We start from the raw sequence: 26,201 nt of genomic DNA, 5'->3' as shown, positions 1-26,201 counted from the left end.
TGTTTTGAGCATAACGTGCATTAAGCTAATCAGAGTCTCATCTCACACTCCACAGAGTCAGTTGCGTCGCGCCATGGCACATTTGCTATTTACATGGCGTACTTTGTAAGTGTAAAAACTGATTGCTTCACTAGTGAGAAAACAGTTAAACAGAGCGTTTGCAGCACGAGGACGAAGAATGAGCCTCCTCCATTCAGCCTCTTTCTCTTTCCTTTCCTTTTTTACTTTGAGGAGTGAGGAAATGATGGAAACTCACTCCACTGAAGACATCTGTTAGCCTACATATTTAGTTTAAACACAAAGATTTGTTTCAAAACTATTTCTTATATAGTATTGAACTAATAAATGAACAATAATAGTGAAGTGTGGTAAAAAATGTTGTATTTAAACATGCGTCCTGTTTAGGGTTGTAATGGTATGATTATACAATGGTATAATGATAATCGTCTAAAACCATACCACGGTTTCGCGGTATACGGTATGTTACAAATGTTACAAAATAATAGAACAGTGAAGCAAATTTGACTTTTTCCAAATAATATATTTTCAGTTACTATAAACAACACCACTTACAATAACCAAATAAAAAAATAAGAAAATAATAAATAATGTGTCAAAGTCCAAATAAACATGGTGCAAATCCTCAGTAAAAAAATAGATATAAATATTTATTATACTATAAATAGTTACATAACGAAACTAGATTCAATATGGAACATCCTTAGGTTTTATGTGCCAGCATGGATATGGTTGTCTGTGGATATGGATTTGGATATGGTTGTCTGCAATGCAGACAAACAGCTGCACCTTCATTTGCGTCTTTTGAAAACAGCAAGAGCAGCAGTTCGTCTTTGCTGTGTCACTGTTTTGTCATGTTTCTGTGTTGCTGTGCATGCAAAAGTACTTAGTATGAGAATTATTTCATGCAAAACTTTTTTTTTTGCGTTTTATTTAGCCGCGCATAAATGTATGCCTATCTCTCATTCCGTGTTGTTCAAAAAGCTCAGTGTTGGTCCACAAACAAAAGTGAAACCTATGCTTATTGGTTGTGATATAGCGAGTTTGAACCAATCTGGGCATGGAGGAGGGACAATGCATCAATGTATCATGTCTGGTTTGTCCGGAGACACAGTGACGAGCGTTTCTTTGTCAAATCAGCGTTGTCAAATTTTGATGACGTAACCGCACTGATTCCGGAGCCTCTGAAAGAGGCAATCCGTTTGTATTATGTGATACAGCACTGGAAAGCTGAGATTCTCTTCTTTATGCCAATCTTTGAATTGTATAAATCGGATCAGCGGATCAAAAGTTATTAAACATTTAAGAGCAATACTTATTTTTAGCCGCGGGCGGCTGTCTCGGTCTTTAAGGGTTAAAACCGTTGATATGCAATTGTTCATGGTATGATAATCGTGCACGTTCAAATCGTGGTAGACCGTCATACCGGTATATTGTTACAACCCTAGTCCTGTTCTTATGCCCCATATGGTGATGCAGACGTCTCCAAAACCCCACAGTTGGACAAATCTAAACTTGTTTTTATTAAAGCAAATATAAATATGCATAAGAAAATGCATAAATAATACAGCAAATTATGATAATAACATTATACAAAAGCAGATTGTCATGAATAAACTGAAAAAAAAAAAACCCTGAGGTGAAGAAGGCATGGAGGCAGTGGTCTTTATATTTATGTAGAAAATAATAAGGTTTGTAATATTCTAATCCTTTATTTTGGTTTCATCTGTAAGGATATTTGTGTATTGCTGTACATCCTGTGTGTATTAAGCAATGTGTAAGTGTTTGGACCTGCTTAGATGCATAACTAATGGGCTTTGTGCTGAACTTTAGAGCAGCTTTTAATTAGTCAATGGCGCGATCTATTTCAATTTCTCAAAACGATGCACCTTAACACACTTCTATTACAGACTAGCACAGCCATGAGTCCACAAAGTGACGCAAATAGTTTTGCTATTTAAACACCGTGGCGCGAAACGTGAAAATAGGGGTTGCACTGGTCTGAAAATAGCAACAAATTGCGCCAAAAATGCCTTGTGCCTTATTGTGCTGGGTGTACTAATTGCATTTAAAACATCTCAATACAAAACAGTTTTTTGTGTAATAAGTTTTGCTGTATTTTTGAAATCATGTTAATTAATTGCTGTCTTGGTGTGAGCTTAATAGATTTCCGTCGCAAATACTGTAGTCATGTCTGAATGTGTGATGTGCTGGTGTTGAGAGGGCTCTGTGTGTTTGCTGATGGGATTGTGTGTGTGTGTTCTGGCTCTTCCTGATGACCACTCATGCAGTTGTGCTGTTGTTTCCATTCCTGCTTAATGGTGTGTGTTAATCCCGCTCATCCCTGATTCTCCCGCACTGAGCTTTTCTCTTTAACACTAACTGTCTGACCCAACAGCTTTAAACACTACTGAAGATCATTTTCCATATGCAGAAAACAGAGTGTATTTTACTTCTGGAGCTCAACTGTTGTGTTCTTTAGCGGCTCAGACATCAGTAATCTCAGCTATTACTGTCACTCTTCAAAGCTTATGTGGCTCATTGTCAGCAAATCCTATAAATATGGTTCTAAATGGAGGGATTAGGATGATGTTAACTAAGACTAAGCAGCTTTTCATCTTTTAAAGTTCACCTACAAATGACAATTATGTCATCGTTTTACCACCAGACTTTTATGGTTTCCTTCCATTGAATTCTAACGGTGAAAAAGTTCTCATGCTTTTGAGTTGACTTTTTTAATCAGTCATACAGGATTGTTATAGTAGAATAAATCCTTTAATCTGTCAATTAAACTATTGTGCTTTAAATATGGTCCTAAAAGGCAGCCTTCAAGATGATATTAAGGAAGAGATAACGTACATCCAGGAGGTTGTTATCTCAGAATAAAGCCTGACAGGTTTATCGGCAGTCCAATGTGAAGCAATTTATAAGACTGAATGGCTTTATTCTGTGATGACCACCATTCTGGATGTACTTTATTCTGCTAATTAGATGGCTTTTAGACACAAAATGTAAAAAATTGGCACAAAGTATTGTTTTGAACTGTAATAATTTATTAAGCTGACAGAAACAAAAACAGCTGAATGAAGTGTACACTATCCTGTGCAATGTTCAGTCACAATATGGCACCAAACAGAAAAAACCCCCAAAGCTGACACAAACTAAAACAGCTGACGGAGTATACACCAACCTGCATATTATTCAGACACAAGATGCCGCCAAACAGTCAACAACACAAAGCTGACAGAAACTAAAACAGCTGATGGAGTATACACTAACCTGATCATTATTCAGACACTAGATGGAGACAACTGTCAAAAACACAAAGCTGACATAAACAAAAACAGTTGGAGTATACTCTAACCTGCGCATTATTCCGACACAAGATGGCACCAAAAAGTTAAAAGCGCAAAGCTGACAGAAACTAAAACAGCTGATGGAGTATACACTAACCTGTACATTATTCAGTCACAAGATGGCGCCAAACAGTCAAAAGCACAAAGGTGACAGAAACTAAAACAACTGATGGAGTATACACTAACCTGCGCATTATTCAGACACAAGATGGCATCAAACAGCCAAAGAGTCAAAAATTTAAAGCTGGCAGAAACTAAAACAGCTTATGGTGTACACACTAATCTGTGCATTATTCAGACACAAGATGGCGCAATACATTCAAAAACACAAAACCGACAGAAACAAAAACAGCTGATGGAGTATGCACTAACCTGCGCATTATTCAGACACAAGATGGCGCCAATCAGTCAAAACTGCAAAGCTGGCAGAAACTAAAACAGCTGATGGAGTATACACTAACCTGATCATTATTTATACACAAGATGGCACCAAACAGCCAAAGAGTCAAAAATGTAAAGCTCACAGAATCTAAAACAGCTGACGGAGTATACACTAACCTGCACATTATTCAGTCACAATATGGCGTCAAACAGTCAGAAACCCAAAACTGATAGAAACTAAAACAGCTGATAGAGTATACACTAACCTGTGCATATTACTTCACAAGATGGCGTCAAACAGTCCAAAACACAAAACTGACAAAAACTAAAACAGCTGAATGGAGTATACACTAACCTGCACAATATTCAGGCACCAAACAGCCAAAAATGCAAAGATGACACACACACACACACACACACACACACAAACAAAAAAAAGTAGAGCAACACTGTTTTACAGACAAGCAGATACATATGAATGTGTATGTAAGTATATGGATGTGAATGCATTCACAGATGGTCAAGGTGATTCGAAGTACCCAAATGAGCATGTGTTATTTAGAGGTTGTTATCTAGAAAAAATATACCTTGTAATGTCGCGACTGACTAATCAGGGTCAGATATTCCAGACAGCTGTGTAATAACCAAAAATAATAACTAGCTTACTGGTCTTTTAAAGTACAAACCTGTATGATTTCTTTCTCCCTATTAAATACAGGCTAAAATAGTTTTCATCTGTAATAGTTGTTGTTTTTGGACGGGTTTACTAAACAATGAACCCCTTGATTAAGTTGATGTTAGAAATAATTCAGTTTATCCATTAGAAAGAGTCATGCAGAAATGTTTTCATTGAATAAATCCTTCAAGCTGCAAATAAAGCCATTCTGTCACCCATTTCAACATCTTTTTAAGAGCGCTGGAGGTTTTCCTCAGATCTACAGGAGACGTGTGGAGATGTTGTTCTTGCACATCATTACTAAAGTTTTCATTGAAGTCTTGAGACTCGTAAATGTGACGGAGCACGTTAAACCTTGAGCCCAGAGCTTCTGCCAGATCCTTAAAGCGAATACAATTACACACTTACTCTGCATTGTTTTTAGGTTAGCATACAACTCACACGACAAGCGTACCACACCAAAGCCCAACCGAACCACGCTCCGGCACACCTCTTCCAATCGGGCCAGTAGGAGTTCTGAACCGTTCTTGGGCCTGATTCAGAGCACTCACACTTGTCAAACAAACCGGGAAATGTGCCCAGGCACAGTTTGCATAGCCTAGTGTGAGTACACTCTTAAACTGATTCATCTACACACACACTGGCTTTCTAAAAATAATACCTGCTTGGAAAGTTTTCATCAGCTGGACATTCTTTCTCACAGAGACATGAGTTTAGGGCTAGACAGTTTCCCAGAGCCACTGATTGGAGAACTTATGTAGGATCTGGGTAATATAGAGCCCCAGAGGCTGCTGGGAAAGTGCTGATCTTCTGATGTCCGTCTGTCTCTCTGTCTGTTTGTGGTGTCCATCACATTAACTGACCAGCATCTTCACATGTCTCAGTTTTGTGCTTTTGGCAAGAACGTCGCCAGGGAAATACAGCTATTTTCTATTGAGTGGATCTGGATCTACTGCTGTTTTACCAAATATAGTGAGCTCCCTACTTGTGGATCATTGTGTACAAGCGCTTCAGAAATTGTCTTCTTTTGAAGTATATTCTTAGGTAGAATTGCACGTGTAATTAAATAGTGAAAACAGTGCCAGAATATGAGTACTGACAACAAGCATACATAAAAATGCTGTTTTATTTTTATTTTTTCAATACATTTAATTTATTGTATTTTTTCAATTACATTTTGTTTTCTTTTATTTATTGTTTGCTTTTATTTATTTTTTAAATTCAATTTTCTTATTTATTTTGTTAATTTTATAATTTTTTTATTTAATTTATTTAGGTTTATTTATTTATTTTTATTCATTTTTTATTTAGGTTTATTTTATTTATTTAATTTATTTAGGTTTATTTTAGTTATTTTATTTAGGTTTATTTATTTATTTTTATTCATTTTTTTATTAAGGTTTATTTTATTTAATTTTATTTAGGTTCATTTTAGTTATTTTATTTTATTTAGGTTTATTTTATTTTGTTTTTTTATTATGTTAATTTATTTAGGTTTATTTTATTTATTTTATTGTTTATTTTATTTATTCTTAATTTAATTTTATTTAGGTTTATTTTATTAATTTTTAAATTACATTTTCTTTATTTATTTAATTTGTATTTATTTAATTATATTTAATTTTATTTGTTTTTTTCATTTCATTTAATTTAGAAATTTTTTAAAATATTTTTTTTACATTTAATTTTATATAATTTAATAAGTTTGTATAAATTAATAATAAGTTTGACATGAGGTGCCACCCAGACTTGCATCACTCTACTCCACTTCCTCCTTTCCTTCCTTCCTTTCTCATTGTTTGTCATCTTACTCTGTTCTTTCTTGTCTTTTCTTTTCTTTCTTGCTCTTGTTTTTCCCCCTTGCTCTTTCTGTCTGATTTTTTTTTCATCTTCCCCTTTTTTCCTCTCTGTCTCTTAATTTTCTTGTGGCTCTTTTCATTTTCAACTTTTTCCTCACATCTCATTTCTTTCACCCTGTCTTCTCTTTTATCTTCTATTTGTCTTGCTTGGACTCTTAGTCTTAGTCTACGGACAATTTAGTTCATCAATTCCCCTATATTGCATGTGTTTGGAATGTGGGGGAAACCGTAGAACCTAGAGGAAACCCACACCAACACGGGGAGAACATGCAAACTCCACACAGAATGCCAACTCTGTTGTGACTCAAAACAGAGACCTTTTAATAAATTTATGCATTAAAAATGGATGAATGCAATTTACAAAATAAATCAGTTCTTCCTTTTTTGACTTTTCTTCTTCACTTTATTATATGTCTTTTATTTTAACTCTGTTCTTGCATTCTTCTGTCTCTTTTCTCCTGTTCCCCCCCCCTCCCTCTCTCTCTCTCTCTCTCTCTCTCTCTCTCGCTCTCTCTCTCGCTCTCTCTCTCTCTCTCTCTCTCGCTCTCTGCCATCGCTGTTGTTCAGCACACTTGTCACATCTGTAGATTTAACAAAGAAAATCTTCTGCATCCATTATATTCAGATCATCCCTCTCACACACACACACACACACACACACACACACACACACACACACACACACACACACACACACACACACACAGAGCATCATTTCTGCACTCTGGTCCTGTAGATGTTGATAATCTAAAATGAAAGCATGAGCTGGAGTAAATGTAGACGCTCCACGGGTCAGTAATTAAACTCAAACACAAGAGAGTTTGTGTGTGAGTGACTCAGGGCTTTTTCCATAGGTGCTTCACTGTGTGTGTGTGTGTGTGTGTGTGAGAGAGTGACCAACCAAAGCACAGAGTCTGAATACTAAACGCCTGTTTCTGTCTGAATGAAGCAGCGCATCCCTCGCAAGGTTACAGCCCTTTGTCCTGTGTGTGTGTGTTAGTGGCTGTTTGTGTGTGTGTGTGTGTGTGCTTTTAAATATTATTGAGTGTGTATATGTGTAATTTTGAGTCTGTATGTGTGTGTGTGTGTGTGTCTGCGTATGGGATAGTCTTATTGTCTGTGTTTACACTGTGTTTGTGGACAGTATATGTGTGTGTGTATGTTTGAGTGTGTGCATTTCTGTTTGTGTGTGTGAGTGCGCCCTCTGGATTGTTTTTTAGTGTGTATGTGTGAGTGAGCGTTTGTTTGAATGTGTGTCTGTGTTTGAGTACATTGTGTGTATATTGTATTGTGTGTGTGTGTGTGTGTGTGTGTGTGTGTGTGTGTGTGTGTGTGTGTGTGTGCTTTTAAATATTTTTGAGTGTGCGTATGTGTTTGAGCCTTTGTGTGTGTGTGTGTGTGTGTGTGTGTGTGTTTGTTTGTTTGTGTGTGTGTGTTTGTGTGTGTGTGTTTGTGCGTGTGTGTTTGTGCGTGCACGCACGCGTGCGCTCTGGAGTGTGTGTGTGTTTGAGTGAGTGTGTCTGTTAGTGTATTTCAGTTGTGTGTGTGCGTGTGTGTGTGTGTGTCTGTGTTTGAGTACACTGTGTGTACACTATATATTGTACAGTATATATATATATATATATGTGTGTGTGTGTGTGTGTGTGTGTGTGTGTGTGTGTGTGTGTAAGTATATATTTGAGACTTCTGTGTTTTTTTAAGTGTGTGTCTTAGTGTATTTCTGTGTGTGTGTATGTGTGTGTAAATATATATTTGAGACTTCTGTGTGTTTGAGTGTGTGTCTTAGTGTATTTCTGTGTGTATGAGCATCTTTGTGTGTGTGTGTGTGTGTGTGTGTGTGTGTGTGTGTGTGTGTGTGTGTGTGTGTGTGTGTGTGTGTGCGTGCGTGCGCGTTCTGGAGTGTGTCTGTGTTTGAGTGAGTGTGTCTGTTAGTGTATTTCAGTTGTCAGTGTTTGAGTACACTGTGTGTACACTGTATATTGTGTACAGTATATGTGTGTGTGTGTGTGTGTGTAAGTATATATTTGAGACTTCTGTGTGTTTGAGTGTGTGTGTGTCAGTGTATTTCTGTGTGTGTGTGTGTGTGTGTGTGTGTGTGTGTGTGTGTGTGTGTGTATATGTATATATTTGAGACTTGTGAGCATCTTTGTGTATGTGTGTGTGTGTGTGTGTGTGTGTGTGTGTGTCGGTGTGTTTTGAGTGTGTGTACAGTATATGTGTGTGTTTGAGTGTGTGTGTGTGTCTGTTAGTGTATTTCAGTGTGGGTGGGTGTGTTTTTTGTGTAAGTGTATATTTGAGACGTGTGTGTGTGTGAGTGTATTTCAGTGTGGTCGCATGTGTTTGAGTGTGTGTATGTGTATATTTAAGACTTGTGTGTACTGTGTCTGTTAGAGTATTTGAGTGTGGGTGGATGTGTATTTGAATATTTGAGTGTGTGAATTTGACTATAGGTGCATCTATATATATATATATGTTGTGTATTCAAGTGTGTGTGCATCTCTCTCTCTCTCTCTCTCTCTCTCTCTCTCTCTCTCTCTCTCTCTCTCTCTCTCTCTCTCTCTCTCTCTCTCTCTCTCTCTCTCTCTCTCTCTCTCTCTCTCTCTCTCTCTCTCTCTCTCTGTGTGTGTGTGTGTGTGTGTGTGAGGGGAGGTGAAATGAGCTGGTGGGCTTTCATTCTTCAGTGTTTAGAGACTTGAACAATGACGACTCGCATTCCAGAGGCCAGATTTATTTCACACACAGGAGCCAAAGACACACCCTCACATCTGATCTGAGGACAGTCACCTCACAATACAGCACAATAGAGACTGGAGAATCCTGGAAACTCACATTCATAACAGAACATCTGTGATCATGTCTGAAATCTATATGCTGCAGTATTTAGCTGGATCTTCAGAATACATTCGATGAAAGCATAACCGCTCCCTTACTCATTAAATCTATTCCTATAGATGATGTCCTGCTCTAATCAGAGGCTTTATAGATATAAGCAGACTATAATAATTATAAGCCTCAGTCTGGATTGGCCAGGAAAGTCAGGAGAGGTTGTAATCAGTTGTCCGTCCAGCAGGATAATTAGTTGTTTTCATGGGCTTCTCAAATGGTCGGTCTGCTGCGTGTGGTTTTGCTTTGGACCTAAAGAGCACATGTAGAGTGGAGAAGTTTACTTTACTGTCACTCAAACTGCCTTTTCTGTCTCCTTTGTTCAGTTTTCTTCTCTTTAGTTTCTCGAAGGTTAACTAATCCTCGAAAGCTGACCGTGTAGACTGTATCTTAAAAGGATAGTTCACTTAGAAATGAAAGTTCTGTTATCATTTGCTCTCCCTTTGTGAAGTTTATTTATACACTAATTTCGAGAGGATCACATGCTTATGATTGCTTGCAGCTGGTCCCGCATTATCTAATTTACGATTCACCAATCAGATGATTCCTAAGCCACTATAAATACCCTTAGGCGTACCCATAGTACGCTAAAATCAGTATGCGAGCCGAGTAGTATGTCTGAATTTATAGAATTAGAAAATCAGTGTGGGAGAAGTACCCGGATGACTTACTACTTCCGGCGAGATTCTGGAGTGCGCATCCCATGCACGCTGTGCTATCCCATGATGCCCCGCAAGCGAATTCATGAATGGGAGTAAAGCGAAGCAAATGACGCAGGTACGTCACGTGACTATGGCTGCGTCCGAAACCGCCTACTACTAAGTAGGTACTGCATTTGAATTTAAACGTACTACTCGGCTGTTAGAAAAGTACGTTCTATACAGTATGAATGGAATTCGGACATACTACATCCGCCATTTTGACAGTCACGTGACGTACCTGCGTCATTTGCATCACTTTACTCCCATTTATGAATTCGCTCGCTGGGCATCATCCGGGTACTTCTCGCATACTGTTTTTCGAATTCTATGAGTTCGGACATACTACGCGGCTCGCATACTGATTTTAGCGTACTGTATAGTATGGACATATGCGGTTTCGGAGGCAGCCTATGTCAAAATGGCGGATGTTGTACGTCCGAATTCCATTCATACTTTCCACATTCATACTGTATAGAATGTACTTTTCTAACAGCAGAGTAGTACGTTTAAATTCAAATACAGTACCTACTGAGTAGTAGGCGGTTTCGGACGCAGCCTTAGTTCTATATAACAGCCAACTTTTTCAAGTATCCTCCCTTTCACCCCTTCTCCTCCTCCTTTCCTAGATGGGTGGCACAGTGGCCCAGTGGTTAGCACTGTTGCCTCACAACAAGAACGTCACTGGTTCTAGTTCTTACCAAGCCAGCTGACGTTTCTGTGCGGAGTTTGCACCTTCGTCCTGTGCTCACGTGGGTTTCCCCCGGATTTCCCGGTTTCCTTCCACCGTTCAAAAACATGCAACTTCTTTGATTAATATAAATTTGCAATATAAATCTACATCGTAGACATGCTCCTAGTAAGTAGTTAGGTTAGTTCTCGAGATCTACCTGAGTTTAAACGCCCCTCTCGCCTTGTAAATGGGAGGGAGCCCCGGGCTCGAGGATCTTATGTGCTCAGGGCTCTTTCCCGGGACAGTATGCCAAACAAGGTTTATAATCAATCATCAGCTAAGTAAAACTACTAAAAGCGGAAAAGCCATCCACACTGAGGTAAGCCAGAGTTCCCCTTCGGTTGGGGAACTTCAGTGCTATTAAGTGGATTTGATTTTGAAAACCCACGTATGGGAGGATACGGTTCAGAAGCCGCTTGTCTGAAAGAGTATTGAACGGGCCAATGAATGAAATGAATTGGCAGCGTAAGCTTGCGCAGGTGTGCTTCATTGCCAATTATCCCAGCATATAAGCACACCTGGAGCGAGCAAACGCCATCCTTTTCGCTTCAGAGACTTTCTGATCGAGTCGATGAGGGTTCCTCCTGCTGTGATCCAGCGATTCCGAGCGAACGAGAGCATTCTCCCGGTCCAGAGTGTGCACACGCAGCGGCAGACGGTCGAGCTGGGGTTCTCCCTTGCCTGCCGTTCTTTGGGTCCAGTCCTCCAGAGCGGTACGTATAAAGTTGCAACTTCACAAAAAGAGCAACACAGGCGTGCAGGACGGCGCTCCAACTGTGCGTTTCTGGATGCGGTAGTTTCCTGTCCCCGGATGATAGGTACGGGCACTGCGTTGCATGCCTGGGGGGTCCAGCATGTTAATGCGCTGCTCGCGGGCAGTTCATGTCGTCATTGCGATGCCATGACTGTTGTGCAGTAAAGATCGCGGCTAGCCTTTGCTAAAGGGCGAACCACCCCAGTTGTCCCCTGCTCTGCAGCGGGCACTCAGGCAGACCTGAGGGTTTTAGCAAAAGATAATCCGTCGCCCACGGGCCCGCGGACCTCCCGCTCCTCTAAGCGCTCCAACCAAGCTTCGGGCGGGGGAAGCGATCCGTCTAAAAGATGGTAGCCCTTACACTCGATGACACCGGAGACCAGACGTCCACCGTGGCATCGGAGGGTGGGCTTTCATTGTCCGATGATGATCCATGCCAAATTGGTCAACATTGCCCGTTTCAGTAGTTCAGTGCTCTTTCTTGTGCCATTATACAGAACTCAAATCTCTGATTTATTTTGTTTTGTTTGTATATTTGTACTGCAACTCTCTACTAGCCGGGCTTCCAGCTAACTCTATCAAACCTCTTCAGCTGCTTCAGAACGCAGCAGCACGAGTGGTCTTTAATGAACCTAAAAGAGCACATGTCACTCCGCTGCTCATCCGCTTGCACTGGCTGCCAGTTGCTGCTCGCATCAAATTCAAAGCTCTGATGTTTGCCTACAAAGCGACTTCTGGCTTTGCTCCTTCTTATCTGCTCTCACTTCTGCAGATGTATGTGCCCTCCAGAAACTTGCGTTCTGTGAATGAACGTCGCCTCGTGGTTCCATCCCAAAGAGGGAAGAGATCACTTTCCCGAACTCTCGCATTCAATCTGCCCAGTTGGTGGAATGAACTCCCTAACTGCATCAGAACGGCAGAGTCACTCGCTGTCTTCAAGAAACAACTAAAAACTCAACTATTTAGTCTCCACTTCCCTTCCTATTCTGCAATTGCCTCTCTGGCTATACCACTAACTGTACTCAAAAAAAAAAAAAAAATTACTAATACTTTCCTTCTTAGACTTTACAGACCTGAAACTTGCCTTTAGTACTTATTCATTGTTGCTCTTATAGTTGTGTAAATTGCTTCCTTGTCATCTTTTGTAAGTCACTTTGGATAAAAGCGTCTGCTAAATGAATAAATGTAAATGTATTGTTTGGGTTTTTACCAAAATCTGGTTCCATTCCATGTCAAGAGCTCCTTTAAAAATATTTCCCAGGAAAAATAAATGGCATGTTTAATACTTATTTCCCCTGCTGTAAATAAATGGCTAAAGAAATTAAAACAAAAAAGGAATCACAAGACATGGAAAAACTGCTTATTTACGTTCATTTTTTACAGTGTGTTCTGAATGGTACCGTATTGTAATCGAGGCATTGTTGACACAGAATGAAAGATCCATGTCTTTCTCCTCTTTCTTGTGGCGACTCTTGTTGTGTGCCGTCTGTGGTTGTAGGAAATGACAGAGCGGGACAGATATCCGTCCAGCGTTTGACATAAAGACTACATCCTTCTGTCTGAAATCTGCTTTCTCAGTGCTTCTGACTCAGAGTTTGACAAAAGCGCTCTGTCCTCCACTCCAAATGTCACGCTCGGCTTTTCAGCATTGTTTTGTCTCTCAGTGAAAGTCACTTTTCTCTGGCTTTTTTTGAGAGCTGCTTGTCTAAACACTTTGAAGCTTTCTAAAGTGTTAGTTTTGACAAGTCTGGTCAAAGTGAAAATCATAGTAAAGTACTGCCATTCACTTGTTTCTCATAACATAGTTTACTCAAATCTGACTGAAAGAAGAAAGCTTTTATAGATGGTTTTGTTGGACATCTCCTCTTTGCAAACGTTCTGCCTGGATGAATGAAGCTGTAGCATTTATACACTGGAAAAAAAAAAGAATGAATTGGATTTACTTAATTATTTAGAATTTAGGTAAGTGGTTGCTAACAATTAATATGGGCTAAATTAAAAAAATAAAACAATAAATTTACTAATGTTCAACTGTCGCCTCACAGCAAGAAGGTCGCTGGTTCGAGTCCTGGCTGGCCCAATTTGCATTTCTGTGTGGAGTTTGCATGTTCTCCACGTGTTGGCGTGGGTTTCCTCCAGGTGCTCCCTCACAAGCCAAACACATGCGCTATAGGGGAATTGAATGAGCTAAATTGGCCATAGTGTATGAGTTAGGGATGTCCCGATCAGGTTTTTTTGCCCTCGAGTCCAAGTCGATTTGATTTTGAGTATCTACCGATGCCGAAACCCGATCCGATATTTCTATAATACATAAAAGAATAAAGAAGATCGAAGAAACCGATCCAGGATGTTCCCTATTCTTTATTTAGTTCACTTTTTTAACATTCAACACCTCTGTTAACAAACAGAGAACTTCTGTGAGGTAGCCAGAATTATCAAGTAATAAATAACATCAATTCTTCACTTTTAGGGCCTACTCACACTATGCCATCCGTACCGTGCCCAGGCCCGTTTCCTGGATCGTTTGAGAAGTGTGAGTGCGCTGAATCGGGCTCAAGCACGGTTCAATTGGCCAGCCCTGGCTTGTTTGGAAGAGGTGTGCCTGAGCGCGGTTCACTTGGGCTTTGGCGCGGTACGCTTGTAGTGTGAGTGCAAAACGCGTACGAAACTGAAAGCGAGACGTGACTTTTAAGGGGCTGTTTCATATGGATTTATTAATCATTCTTACTGTTCAGTGAATGCAAACTGCCGTAGCTTATTAAAGATGCAAACCCCTCACTGCATGACAGCTACGCTCCTTTAGCAGACCTCCTCATTCCTGCAGAACGAGAGCTTTACGACTGTTTATGAGCGCTAAATGTGGTGGATCTGTTTGGCGAAATATCTGACTGCGTGTCACCGCATCCCTAAGGACTGTTTGGCGAAATATTTGACTGCATGTCACTGCATATCAAACAACTGAAACGATATAACTAGAGAAATCTCCACTGTGCTGCTGAGTGAGAGAGCGCTTCTCGCTGAACAGCACAGCAGTGATGACGTAAGCGTGCTGAGGCCCGATTGTGGTGTGAGTGCGGGCCGTCGGGGAGACGAGAGGGCGGACAAGCGTGCTTTGCACCGGTTTGAGGCAATTGTACCTAGAGTGAGTACGGCCTAAGACTTTAATGCAACGGTAAACATAAAAAAAGTCTAATGTAAAAACAAACAGCATCTCAACTTAAAATACCCGGCAGGCATGTAAACAAAAACGAAAAAATAAATAAATAAATTCACCACAGTGTTTGCAAAGCCATTGATGTGCTTTTAGGAACTGCACTCCTAACTCTTACTGTCATCACAGCAGTAAGTTTCACAGGAGATGTTTTTCTTAATGAAAACTAACATCTCTAGCTGGTCAGGTTTGAGCCTGTTTCTGTTCTCATCAAGGACATTTGCAACGCCACTAAAAGGTCTCATCAACTTTATAATAGCTCCAGACCGCAGACAAACTCGTGCTTTGCGCTACAAGCTGCTTCCGTGTTCCACATTTCTGGCATTTACTCAATAGCTACTCTGCAACAAAGTGATGTCATGCTGCACGCGTTGCTGTTCCTGTGTGAAGTCAAGAAAGAGGTCTAACTGTGTGCCACAGCATAAATATAGACGTGTTAGAAAATAATGAGAATATACATATATATTCGAGTCCTGATCGGGAGGTAACGTTAGATTCTTATCGAGTCTGAAACCGCATGATCGGACCAGATTTTCCAAAACTCACATGATCAGATCTGGACATCCCTAGTATGAGTGTGTATGTGTAAAAATGAGTGTGTATGAGTTTTTTAAGTGCTGGGTTGCGGCTGGAAGGGCATCAGCTGCGTAAAGCATATGCTGGAATAGTCGGCGGTTAGTTTTATTTTTGACAGATATTGCAATTGTGATTTGATTTGCGATTTAATTTTGTAGTCAAGCTTCAACTTAATAAACTGTAATAATCTGTAGTGTTAGTTAAAAAAAGAAACTGAAAAGATATTATCTTCAACATTTATTCAAATTTGTTTTAAATAATCAGAAATAAACACTTATTTTTCTCTAGAGCACACAGTAAACACAAATAAAATAACCTTATTCTGTAAACAAGTTAGACTCAAATAGGGAGATAGTGTAACCTATTATACAAACAAAAAAATAATAATTATAAAACCACAGAACACACAGCAAACTAACATGACTGATAAGAGCCTTTCTGTAGCTTATATTGTCAAAAAACTAAATAATTATTATAGATGATATACAAAATATCACAACATTCAACATACAGCTGTAGTACCACAAAATGGCTAAAATATGTGCAAGATGGAAGTATAGCACGAGTGGCGCAGCAGCACGAGTGGTCTTTAATGAACCTAAAAGAGCACATGTCACTCCGCTGCTCATCCGTTTGCACTGGCTGCCAGTTGCTGCTCGCATCATATTTAAAGCTCTGATGTTTGCTTACAAAGCGACTTCTGGCTTTGCTGCTCCTTATCTGCTCTCACTTCTGCAGATCTATGTGCCCTCCAGAAACTTGCGTTCTGTGAATGAACGTCGCCTCGTGGTTCCATCCCAAAGAGGGAAGAAATCACTTTCCCGAACTCTCACATTCAATCTGCCCAGTTGGTGGAATGAACTCCTTAATTGCATCAGAACGGCAGAGTCACTCGCTGTCTTCAAGAAACAACTAAAAACTCAACTATTTAGTCTCCACTTCCCTTCCTAATCAGCAATTGCCTCTCTGGCTCCACCGCTAACTGTACTAAAAAAATAATAAAAATAAAAATTACTAATGTTTTGCTTCTTACACTTTACAGACCTGAAACTTGCCTACAGCACTTATTCATTGTTGCTCTTATAGTTGTGTAAGTTGCTTCCTTGTCCTCATTTGTAAGTCACTTTGGATAAAAGTGTCTGCTAAATTACTAAATGTAAATGTATATGTCTTATCCAGCATTTGGATGAGGTTTTTAATTCCCTCTTTGGTCACTGTGTTAAAAGGCACTGTGTTTTTAGCAAGGTTGGTAGTTAGTTGCACGGCAGCTAGCTCTCTGCAACTCTCACATGGTCGCCCACTGAAGCTAAGCAGGGCTGCGCCCGGTCAGTTCCTGGATGGGAGACCACATGTGAAAGCTAGGTTGCTGCCGGAAGTGGTGTTAGTGAGGCCAGCAGGGGGCGCCCAACCTGCGGTCTGTATAGGTCCTAATGCCCCAGTATAGTGACGGGGACACTATACTGCTCAGTGAGCGCCGTCTTTCGGATGAAACGTTAAACCGAGTCCTGACTTTGTGGTCGTTAAAAATCCCAGGATGTCCTTCGAAAAGAGTAGGGGTTTAACCCCGGCATCCTGCCCAAATCTGCCCACTGGCCTCTGTCTATCATGGCCTTCTAACCATCCCCATATTCAATTGGCTGCATCACTCTGTCTCCTCTCCACCAATCAGCTGGTGTGTGGTGTGCGGTCTGGCGCAAAATGGCTGCCGTCGCGTCATCCAGGTGGATGCTGCATACTGGTGGTGGATGAGGAGATTCCCCCCATTGTGTAAAGCGCTTTGAGTGCCCAGAAAAGTGCTACATAAATGTAAGGAATTATTATTATTATTATTGTTATTACTAGTGCCTTCGTGATGCTTTTTCATACGGTGTAGCCGCTGCAAACACCTCTGAAATTGTACACTGTTGTTGCTTGCTACTTGATTGAGTGTCACTTGCAATACTTTAAGTTGACTTTTTAGCAAGACGCTCCTCGTATAGCTGTCTGTGGGGCTTTTATAGGTGCTGGTTGTTGTATTTCCTCATGCTGTAGCAACAATTCTGTGACAGCTCTTACAAATGACCGGTTTTTGTTTAGTGTCTGTGACACCAAAATATTCCCATATTACTGACATGCTGTTTTTCTTTATTAATTAATCTATTAATGCTTCTGAAGTGATGGGTGGCATCATATCATGTCCATGTTTTCCTGTTTGTTTTATTATGGTGGCTTATTAATTTGTTTATTTAAATTAAGGCTTAACTAGGGTAGTTAGTTTGTTCTGTAGACAATCGAAAACAAATATTGCTTAAGGGGGCTAATAATATTGACCTAAAAATGGTTTATAAAAATTAAAAACTGCTTTTATCCTAGCTGAAATAAAACAAATAAGACTTTCTCCAGAGTAAAAAATATTATCAGACATACTGTGAAACTTTCCTGAATCTGTTAAACATCATTTGGGAAATATTTGAGAAAGAAGTAAAGAAATCACAGGAGGGCGAATAATTCTGACTTCATCTGCAAGTGGGTGTTTTTGGCCAGAATAAAGCTCACCTCACACATTTTACTTCGGCTGTGACCTCTTGGATATGTTCAGGGGTCAGCTTGACCAGGCGCTGGTGATCTCAGTGGCAGTTAAAAGAGAGCAAAGGTGCGACTTCCTCTCTGACTTCCTGTTTGCCGGCCATTTCAGACACAAGACGTCTTTGTTTAGCTCCTCATCAGCGGGAGGAAGCCAGGAAGACACTGTTCACATTCAGAATAATGTACTGTCATTGTTCAGAGAGGGATTCTACAGTAAATAGTATGCATACTTCGTAGTTCCCAGATGACCTATTACATTTGAGGGATTATAACAAAGCGCACTGTGTATATACAGTTGAAGTCAGAATTATTAGCAATCCTGAATGCTTTTCTGTTTACTGAAAATAATTTCTTTTAAACATAATAGTTTTAATAACTCATTTTTTAGTAACTGATTTATTTTATCTTTGCCATGATGACAGTAAATAATATTTGACTGGATATTCTTCAAGACACTTCAGCTTAAAGTGACATTTAAAGGCTTAACTAAGTTAATTAGGCAAGTCATTGTATAACACAAGGCTCGAAACTAACCTTTTTCCTTGGTAGCACCGGTGCTCCTAACTTAAAAAATTTAGGAGCATCCACCAATTATAAGCACCATAAGTGTGAACAAACAGGTTTATTGCATTTAAAAAATCAACAGTAATCCAACTATCAAGCAAAAAAATACATATATGGAAGCTTGAGGAAAATATGTCTCGAGGAAAACCTGTTATCACAAGAAAATAAATTTTTATAACAAAACTGAGTGACTAAAGGTACACGGAGCGCTCACCGGCCCTGCACGCACTGCTTGACATGAATGAATCTGTTAATGATATACCTGTGCTGTTCTCACGGATGCTGTCTGATATTGCACTGATGTTTTTGACATGTACTGTACCTTATTATATGCATACGTCATGTTAATAGCAATACCGGTCTTTTTATGAGCAGATGGTGTACGTGGTGTTAAATTTAACATATATCTGCCACTTGTATGGCGGACAGCATCTAGCGATTATATGAAGGATTAAACAGAAGCTCTCGTGCTAGATGTGGCAAACAGTTACCTGAAAATTCCACCCACAGACTTTTCATAGCGGACTTAAAGCCAATGGAAGTCTTTTATCCACTCTTCAAAAAGTGTAGATGGTGGATTAACATTCAGCACATGATCACTAGTAAGATGTGTCATTATTTGTAACTTTAGATGCCATGGTTTCTAAACCATAGGTTATCTTCATTCTCATCTTCAGCATTTTACAATTTTTCACGGTAGCAGCTCTCTCTGTCATCCCAAGCCAGAAGGCATTGACTGAGTGATTGACAGCTGATTTTTCAGTGCTAGAGCAGTGGTGGGCCAATAAGAAGAGCGCGAAGGCGGGGCAAGCATTACGGACTTGGCTTTGTTTACTGCAGCAAGATGACATGACAACTGTTTTAAACCATTCCTGAGCGCTGCGTTTTGCGTTTTAAGTGCAGAGAAGTATTCTGCGTGAATGTCTCCCAAATCAAGTGGTGAACGTTTTGCAGTAAAAACTGGAACTATTTTGAGGTCGCATAGATAAAATTTCGGGCGCAAATGCGACCAATACGGTCGCAAATTCGAGCCCTGTAAGAGTGGTTTGTTCTGTAAATGATCCAAAACAAATAATGCTTAAGGGGGCTAATAATATTGACCTTAAAATGGCTTTAAAAAAAATAAAAACTGCTTTTATTCTAGCCGAAATAAAACAATTAAGACTTTCTCCAGAAGAAAGAATATTATAGGAAATGCTGTGAAAAAAATCCTGAATCTAGTAAACATCACTTAGGAAATATTTGAGAAAGAAAACAGTTTATATAGATGATGACTGGCAAGGGGCTTTGAGGTGTATTAGACCCAGTTTTATTTGTAATCGACTTAAAGAGACTCAACATAAGATTTTACATAGGCTGCATATAACAGCAGTTTTATTAAATAAAATGGATCCCTCTATACCAGCTCTTTGTGTTAAGTGTCATAGAGAGCCTGGGAATTCCTTTCATTGCCTCTGGAAGTGCAAACTCATTTAAAGACTCTGGAACTTTGTTGCGTATGAAATTAACAAAAATTTTAAGATCAAAATTGATATTGAGATATTTTCCTGCAGGTTTGAAGCAGACTAAACTAAACCGTCTGAGGCCAGTTTTACTTAATAAAAATTCCCTCGATTAAATAGTTGAGTTTTTAGTGGTTTCTTGAAGACAGCAAGTGACTCTGCCGTTCTGATGCAGTTAGGGAGTTCATTCCACCAACTGGGCAGATTAAACGCGAGCGATCGGGAAAGTGATTTCTTCCCTCTTTGGGATGGAACCACGAGGCGACGTTCATTCACAGAACGCAAGTTTCTGGAGGGCACATAAATCTGCAGAAGTGAGAGCAGGTAAGAAGCAGCAAAGCCAGATGTCGCTTTGTAAGCAAACATCAGAGCTTTGAATTTGATGCGAGCAGCAACTGGCAGCCAGTGCAAACGGATGAGCAGCGGAGTGACGTGCTCTTTTAGGTTCATTAAAGGGTCACGAAACACCAAAACACATTTTTTGAGCTGTTGACAGTGGTATATGTGTCCCACACTGCTAAAAACACTATTAGGACACCTATATTTCACTAAAAAGTGTAAATTGGTTGTTTTTGCGTTATTTCAAGCAAATTCGTACTTCCTGTTTGAAACGAATTTTTGAAGCTGCGTCACGGTCATGACATAATAGCGTGTATTCCAGTGTGCAGACTGGGCGTCTGTGCCAGAGTGAGTCTTATTACGTCTTACAGTGTGTTGCATTAATGCATGAGTAAGGCTTGGTTCAAACCAATCAGCGCGCTCTATTGAGCAACTTCATTAATATTCATTACTGTGTTTACACGACATAGACGCCACGTTGTGTTGGCAAAACAAGCGTGAAGTGTTGCTTTTATAGTTTGCTGCCGTTAAGTTTCGTTTTCTTTTTCTCTCTGTGAGAGCTCAGACTCACGTGTGGATTAACAGTGTACGCGACGCTCGACAACAATAACTTACGTGTCTAAGGAGGATTATTGTTTACCTGAGAGCTGTTCTCATCTGCAAACGCTGAGATCTGGATTCGCTTGTAGTCTCCTCTTAATAAAGACGCGGCTCTAGTTGCTGGTGATTGTCCTGTCTCTACAGATTTGGTATGTGAGCGACCAGTGCTCTTTGTTTATTCAGTTTGTTCGTATCGAACTAAGTTAACTATTGCACTGTAACATGTTAGGACCACAACCAAACTTTAACCTCGTGTAGGGTTTTTAACCGCATTTTGTGACCGGAATAACACACGCGGCTTTCTGACACTACCTGCCGTGTGCATCTAAGTTTCCGGAAAATGCTGTCGTTTTTTTTTTCTCTCATTCGCTGTGCGGTATCAAACACTGCATGAAAATACACGCTTAGAGCAGTTCCTCGAATCAAATATCTCGTTTGTCGCGAGGGACATGAATGAATTCCCTGAATGAAAGAGCCAAACTGCAGTTAAAGTCCACCATTTAATAATTTGGCAAATAATTCGACTACAGATTTGACAGAGTTAAAAGCAGGTTTGACAGAGTTAGCTGGAAGCCCGGCTAGTAGAGAGTTACAATAGTCCAGTCTGAAGAGAACAAGAGCTTGAACAAGGAGTTGAGCTGCATGTTCAGATAGGAAGGGTTGGATCTTTCTGATGTTTTAGAGTGCGAATCTGCAAGATCGAGCAGTTCTGGTCAGTTTAGTTGGTCATCAATCGTTACTCCAAGACTCCAATCGTTACAAATATGAAGCATTATGTTGAGCAAGTCCGTGAATGAAGAAAGAACATCTTTTTATTGTTAACAGAGTTCTTATTCATTTTTGCTGTAAAAATGACAATAAAGAGGGAATTATAATTGTATTATATTTATATGACGGTTATATTTTTTAATATGTAATATTATTGAAGGAAGACAACTGGAGAGCCATGTGATTTTGGTCAAAGAGCCACGTGATTTTGGTCAAAGAGCCACATGTGGCTCGAGTGCCATAGGTTCCCTACCACTGGTTTACATGGTGGACTCTTAATCATAGTAATGTCTTAATCTCATTGAAATCAGATTATTGGTGTCCATATAAATGTACTCAGTGTGTCAAATATAGCAATAGTTGGGTTTGTCCACATTTGACCCAACATTTGATCATAAGAACCCAGCATTTTAAGTGTTCAGTGTAATGTGCATTAGGATTTTTTTATGCATAATTCTGTGCAAAGTGCAGAATTGTATTTAAAAGATTGAATTAATTATACCTATAACACATATAATTACATTTCATAACCTTTAAAACATTTATAGCAAATATATTTATTAATGAATTCATTCGTTTTCTTTTCGGCGTAGTCCCTTTATTCATCAGGAATAGCCACAGGGGAATGAACCGACAACTTATCCAGCATATGTTTTCCTCAGCAGATGCCCTTCCAGCCCCAACCCAACCCTTTTAAAAACACCCATGCACACTCTTTCACACACATACACTACAGACAATTTAGCTTATTCAATTCCCACTAAAGCGCTTGTGTTTGGACTGTGGAGGAAACCGGAGCACCCGGAGGAAACTCATGCCAACACGGGGAGAACATGCAAACTCCACACAGAAATGCCAACAGATCCAAACCAAAACCGGGGCTCAAACCAGCGACCTTCTTGCTGTGAGGTGATCGTGCTACCCCCTGCATCCCCGTGATGCCCCAAATTCATATTTATTAAAAATAAAAAATGGATGCTGTTGAGGTCATGTGACAGCAACTGAATATTTTTTGGATGCAAAAATACTGTAATATAATAGTAATAATACATTAGCAATGTAAAAATCCCTAATAAGTAGCGTTTAATTCTGAAGAGTGCAAATAGATGCGAAACACACACATCCACACACACATTCACACACACACTCATACATTACAGACAATTTAGCCTACCCAATTCACCTGTACCACATGTCTTTGGACTGTGGGGGAAACCGGAACACCCGGAAGAAACCCACTCGAAGGCAGGGAGAACATGCAAACTCCACACAGAAGCGCCAACTGAGCCGAGGTTCGACCCAGCGACCTTCTTGTTGTGAGGCGACAGCACTACCTACTGCGCCACTGCCTCGCCCAATCACAGATCATCACATTTAAAATCACTTCTTTAATGCATTTCTGAACATTTAGCGAAAGAAAATAATTATACAGAAACAATGGGTTGTAGGAATGAATGTAATGTGTTGTGTGTGAAGCGTGTCATGATAATACCCTGGAGCCGTGTTCTCCTGTGTTATTATTGAGCTCTACTAATTAGTTTCTGTTCCTCTGAAGGTTTACAGTGAAAACCATTTCTGTTTTATTTGCCAGGTTTTAATCTAAAGTGAATCTCAGTGGCTCTGTTTGTTTTTATTGAGACGACTGAATGTTTTTATGAACTGCATTTATGAATCTCCGTCATCCTCATTACTGAAAGTATCAGTCAAGTCATTAGTAAAAGTGTTTCACTGGAGCTGTTAGGCTGATCATTTCATGTGTTTCACCTTCTCTTTCAAGAGTTCACACTTGGCTGATGATTGATGATAAAGCTAGTTTGGCGTGCTGTCCCGGGAGAGAGCCCTGAGCTTATAAAATCCTCGAGCCCTGGGCTCCCTCCCGTTGCAAGGCGAGAGGGGAGTTTGAGCTCAGGTAGATCTCGATGACTCTCCCTCTTGCTTGTTGTAGCTAAGTGTCAGATATGGATGCTGAAAGGTGTACTCGGGGTTTAGCTAATGTATTTGGATTAATTGTTTAGAGTGCTTGTTTTTGAACCGTGGGAGGAAACCGGAGGACCCGGGGAAAACCCACGCGACCACGGGGAGAACGAGCAAACTCCGCACAGAAATGCCGTCTGGTTTGGCAAGGAATTAAACCAGGGGCATTCTTGCTGTGAGGCAACAGCGCTAATCGCTGGCCACCGTGACGCCCGTTTGAAAGGAGGGAAAGTAGGGTTGTGTGGGGGGGTTTCTTCAAGACGAAGATATTGAGATGAGAAAAGTCTGGTTATTTATAGTGAGTTAAGGATCGTCTGATAGGATAATCAGTCATTAGCTAAAGTTGGAACAGCTGTGAACAATCATAAGCAGGTGATCCTCTCGAAATTTGTTTATAAATAAACTTCACTTAAAGAATCACTTATGATCTTACTGCAGTTGGGAAATATTTACTTTATTTCAGGGATGCACCGATCCCAATACTTGGATCAGATATCGGTTCGATACCGCATGTTTTTGCTGGATCCGGTATCGGTCAGCTACCTTAGTACCGATCCAAATCCGCTCTTGCGTGCGCGCTAAATTCGCTGTAATTTATAAGCTAACAAAAGCCAAGAAGGTAGCCTATTATAAGGCACTAGAAAGTTGTCATGTAGGCCTACTCTCAAATGCTCTGAAGCCATTCTACAGTTCAATGTGAAGCACAGATGAAAATTCAAGTGCTTAAATTCATGTTCAGTTCAGCGCTTCCCGCCACTGCGAATGTCATTCATTCTCCATTCAAGCTGCATGTCGCGTTCATGACGACTCGAAAAACTCTCCAAAGCTAATTGTACCTATTAGTTTAAGTAATCAGTGGAGAAATGCATTTAGTTTTGCATTAAATGTGTTCATTTTGACCTGCAACAAGATGTTGATTGCTTTTTCTAAATCATGTTGCGCTGTGTCTGTTAGATCAGAAGATCACAACGTACTACTGATTAGTGCTGAATTAGGGCTGCTTAATATTATAAAAAACGAACATTGCGATGTTTTATATTTCTCTGATACTAATTTCAATATCAAGTACACGTTCACCAGATGAAATCAATGCCTCTATTTGGACGAATTCATAATTTTACATTTATTTGGGTGGTTAGGAAATGCTAATTGATTTGTTTTTCCTCTGTGTGTGATCAGGGGAGCCGTTGGTGCTCAGTGGCCAGTGGAGGTGTGCTGGCGGTGGCATGCCGGATCCGTATCCGTCTGCAGATGAAGGCCTCAGACTGGGTTTTTCTAAAGGAGTCTCTATGTCTCTGCCATCGTCTCCTCTGCTGCCCCGACACACATACGTGATGGCAGCTCGACCCTGCAAGAAGTCTCCAGGTGGGATGTTTTATTAGTTTAAAACAGCATGTCGGGACATCAGCAGCTTTTTAGCCGAGTTGCAGTGGCTTCACTGGTGTTTCAGTTTTGCCAGTGGTGCAAAAACCATATCTATCATATCTATCTATCTATCTATCTATCTATCTATCTATCTATCTATCTATCTATCTATCTGTCTGTCTGTCTGTCTGTCTGTCTGTCTGTCTGTCTGTCTGTCTGTCTGTCTGTCTGTCTGTCTGTCTGTCTGTCTGTCTGTCTGTCTGTCTGTCTGTCTGTCTGTCCATCCATCTATCCATCCGTCCATCCGTCCATCCATCCATCCTATTATCGTTCATTCTATCTATTGTTCTATAGTTCTGTCCTGATTCTATCTATCATTCTATCAATGTTCTATGCTGTATGTATTCTATCGTTCTATCTATCATTCTGTCTATATCTTTCTATCTTTCTATATTTCTATTTATCATTCTGTCATTCTATCTATCGTTATATTGTTGCATTTTTTGTTCTGTCCATCATTCAAATAATTCAAATTAAATTCAAAAACAAACTCACAATTTGAATTGTTTGAAATATGATGATTATTATTTTTTTAATGAAAATTAAAGGGAAAAATTAAAGGGAAAATAAAATTGTTAGTGCTTTAATACATCTTTAAGTCAGTGCATTGGCTTGTTATTAAAGACTTAAACGCAATTTTTATTTACATGCATATACATCTTGTGTTATTGCATAAAATAAAAACTAAAAAATAAAGTTACAAGTTACAAATAGTTCAAATAAAATTTAAATACAAGTTTATAATTTGAATAATTATTTGAAATATAATGATTATTTTTTTGTTATTGTGTTTTAATGTAATTATTGTGTTATTGCATATTATTATTATTATTATTAATTGATATTATTAATTAATATTATTAATCTATTATTAGTAATAATAATACTTATTATTATTATTATTATTATTATTATTCCTATTATCAAATATAAAATTATTTAAATGAAATTAAAATACAAGTTTATCCTTTGAATTATTTTAAGTATGGTTGATATTTTTATATGATAATAAAAATTGGAGGAAAAATAATATTGTCCATGTTTGAATACATCTTTAAGATGTATTCAGATTTAATTAATAATTTAATGCAATTAAGTCAAGAGATTTAGAAAAATAGTTTCTATATATTGTATTGATTATTTATATGCACATTTGTTTAGCTTTATTTTCATATAGATTGATATCATATAGTCTGGGTGTAAAAGCATGCATGTGTCGGTTCATTTGCTGATTGATTTAGCGAGTGTACGTGCAAACACACGCTGCAGTAGCTGTGTTTTCCTCAAGTCTGTGTTCAGGACAAGGCTATGAGCAGCTG

General features: G+C 39.4%; 1 protein-coding gene and 1 long non-coding RNA gene across 7 annotated transcripts in view; both read left to right on the top strand.

The window, feature by feature from the left end:
- Positions 1-26,201, top strand: part of LOC147835440 (uncharacterized) — a 456,431-nt gene that overhangs the window by 91,633 nt on the left and 338,597 nt on the right. The gene's annotated exons all lie outside the window — the stretch shown is intronic.
- tanc1b (tetratricopeptide repeat, ankyrin repeat and coiled-coil containing 1b) overlaps positions 1-26,201 on the top strand; it is a 326,871-nt gene that overhangs the window by 98,953 nt on the left and 201,717 nt on the right. For all 6 annotated transcript variants that reach the window (XR_015499911.1, XR_015499912.1, XR_015499913.1 and 3 more), the window contains exon 3: positions 24,637-24,822. Coding sequence is in view for 3 of the 6 variants with exons in the window: in XM_087268444.1 (XP_087124570.1) it covers positions 24,637-24,822 (186 nt within the window). In the remaining 3 variants the exon portion in view is untranslated. The remainder of the gene's footprint in view (positions 1-24,636; positions 24,823-26,201) is intronic.

Source organism: Danio rerio, chromosome 9 (assembly GCF_052040795.2).
Source record: "Danio rerio strain M-AB ecotype USA chromosome 9, GRCz13ab, whole genome shotgun sequence".
Lineage (NCBI taxonomy): Eukaryota > Metazoa > Chordata > Actinopteri > Cypriniformes > Danionidae > Danio > Danio rerio.
The sequence above is the reverse complement of the archived record's forward strand: the minus strand, read 5'-3'. Positions and strand labels throughout refer to the sequence as shown.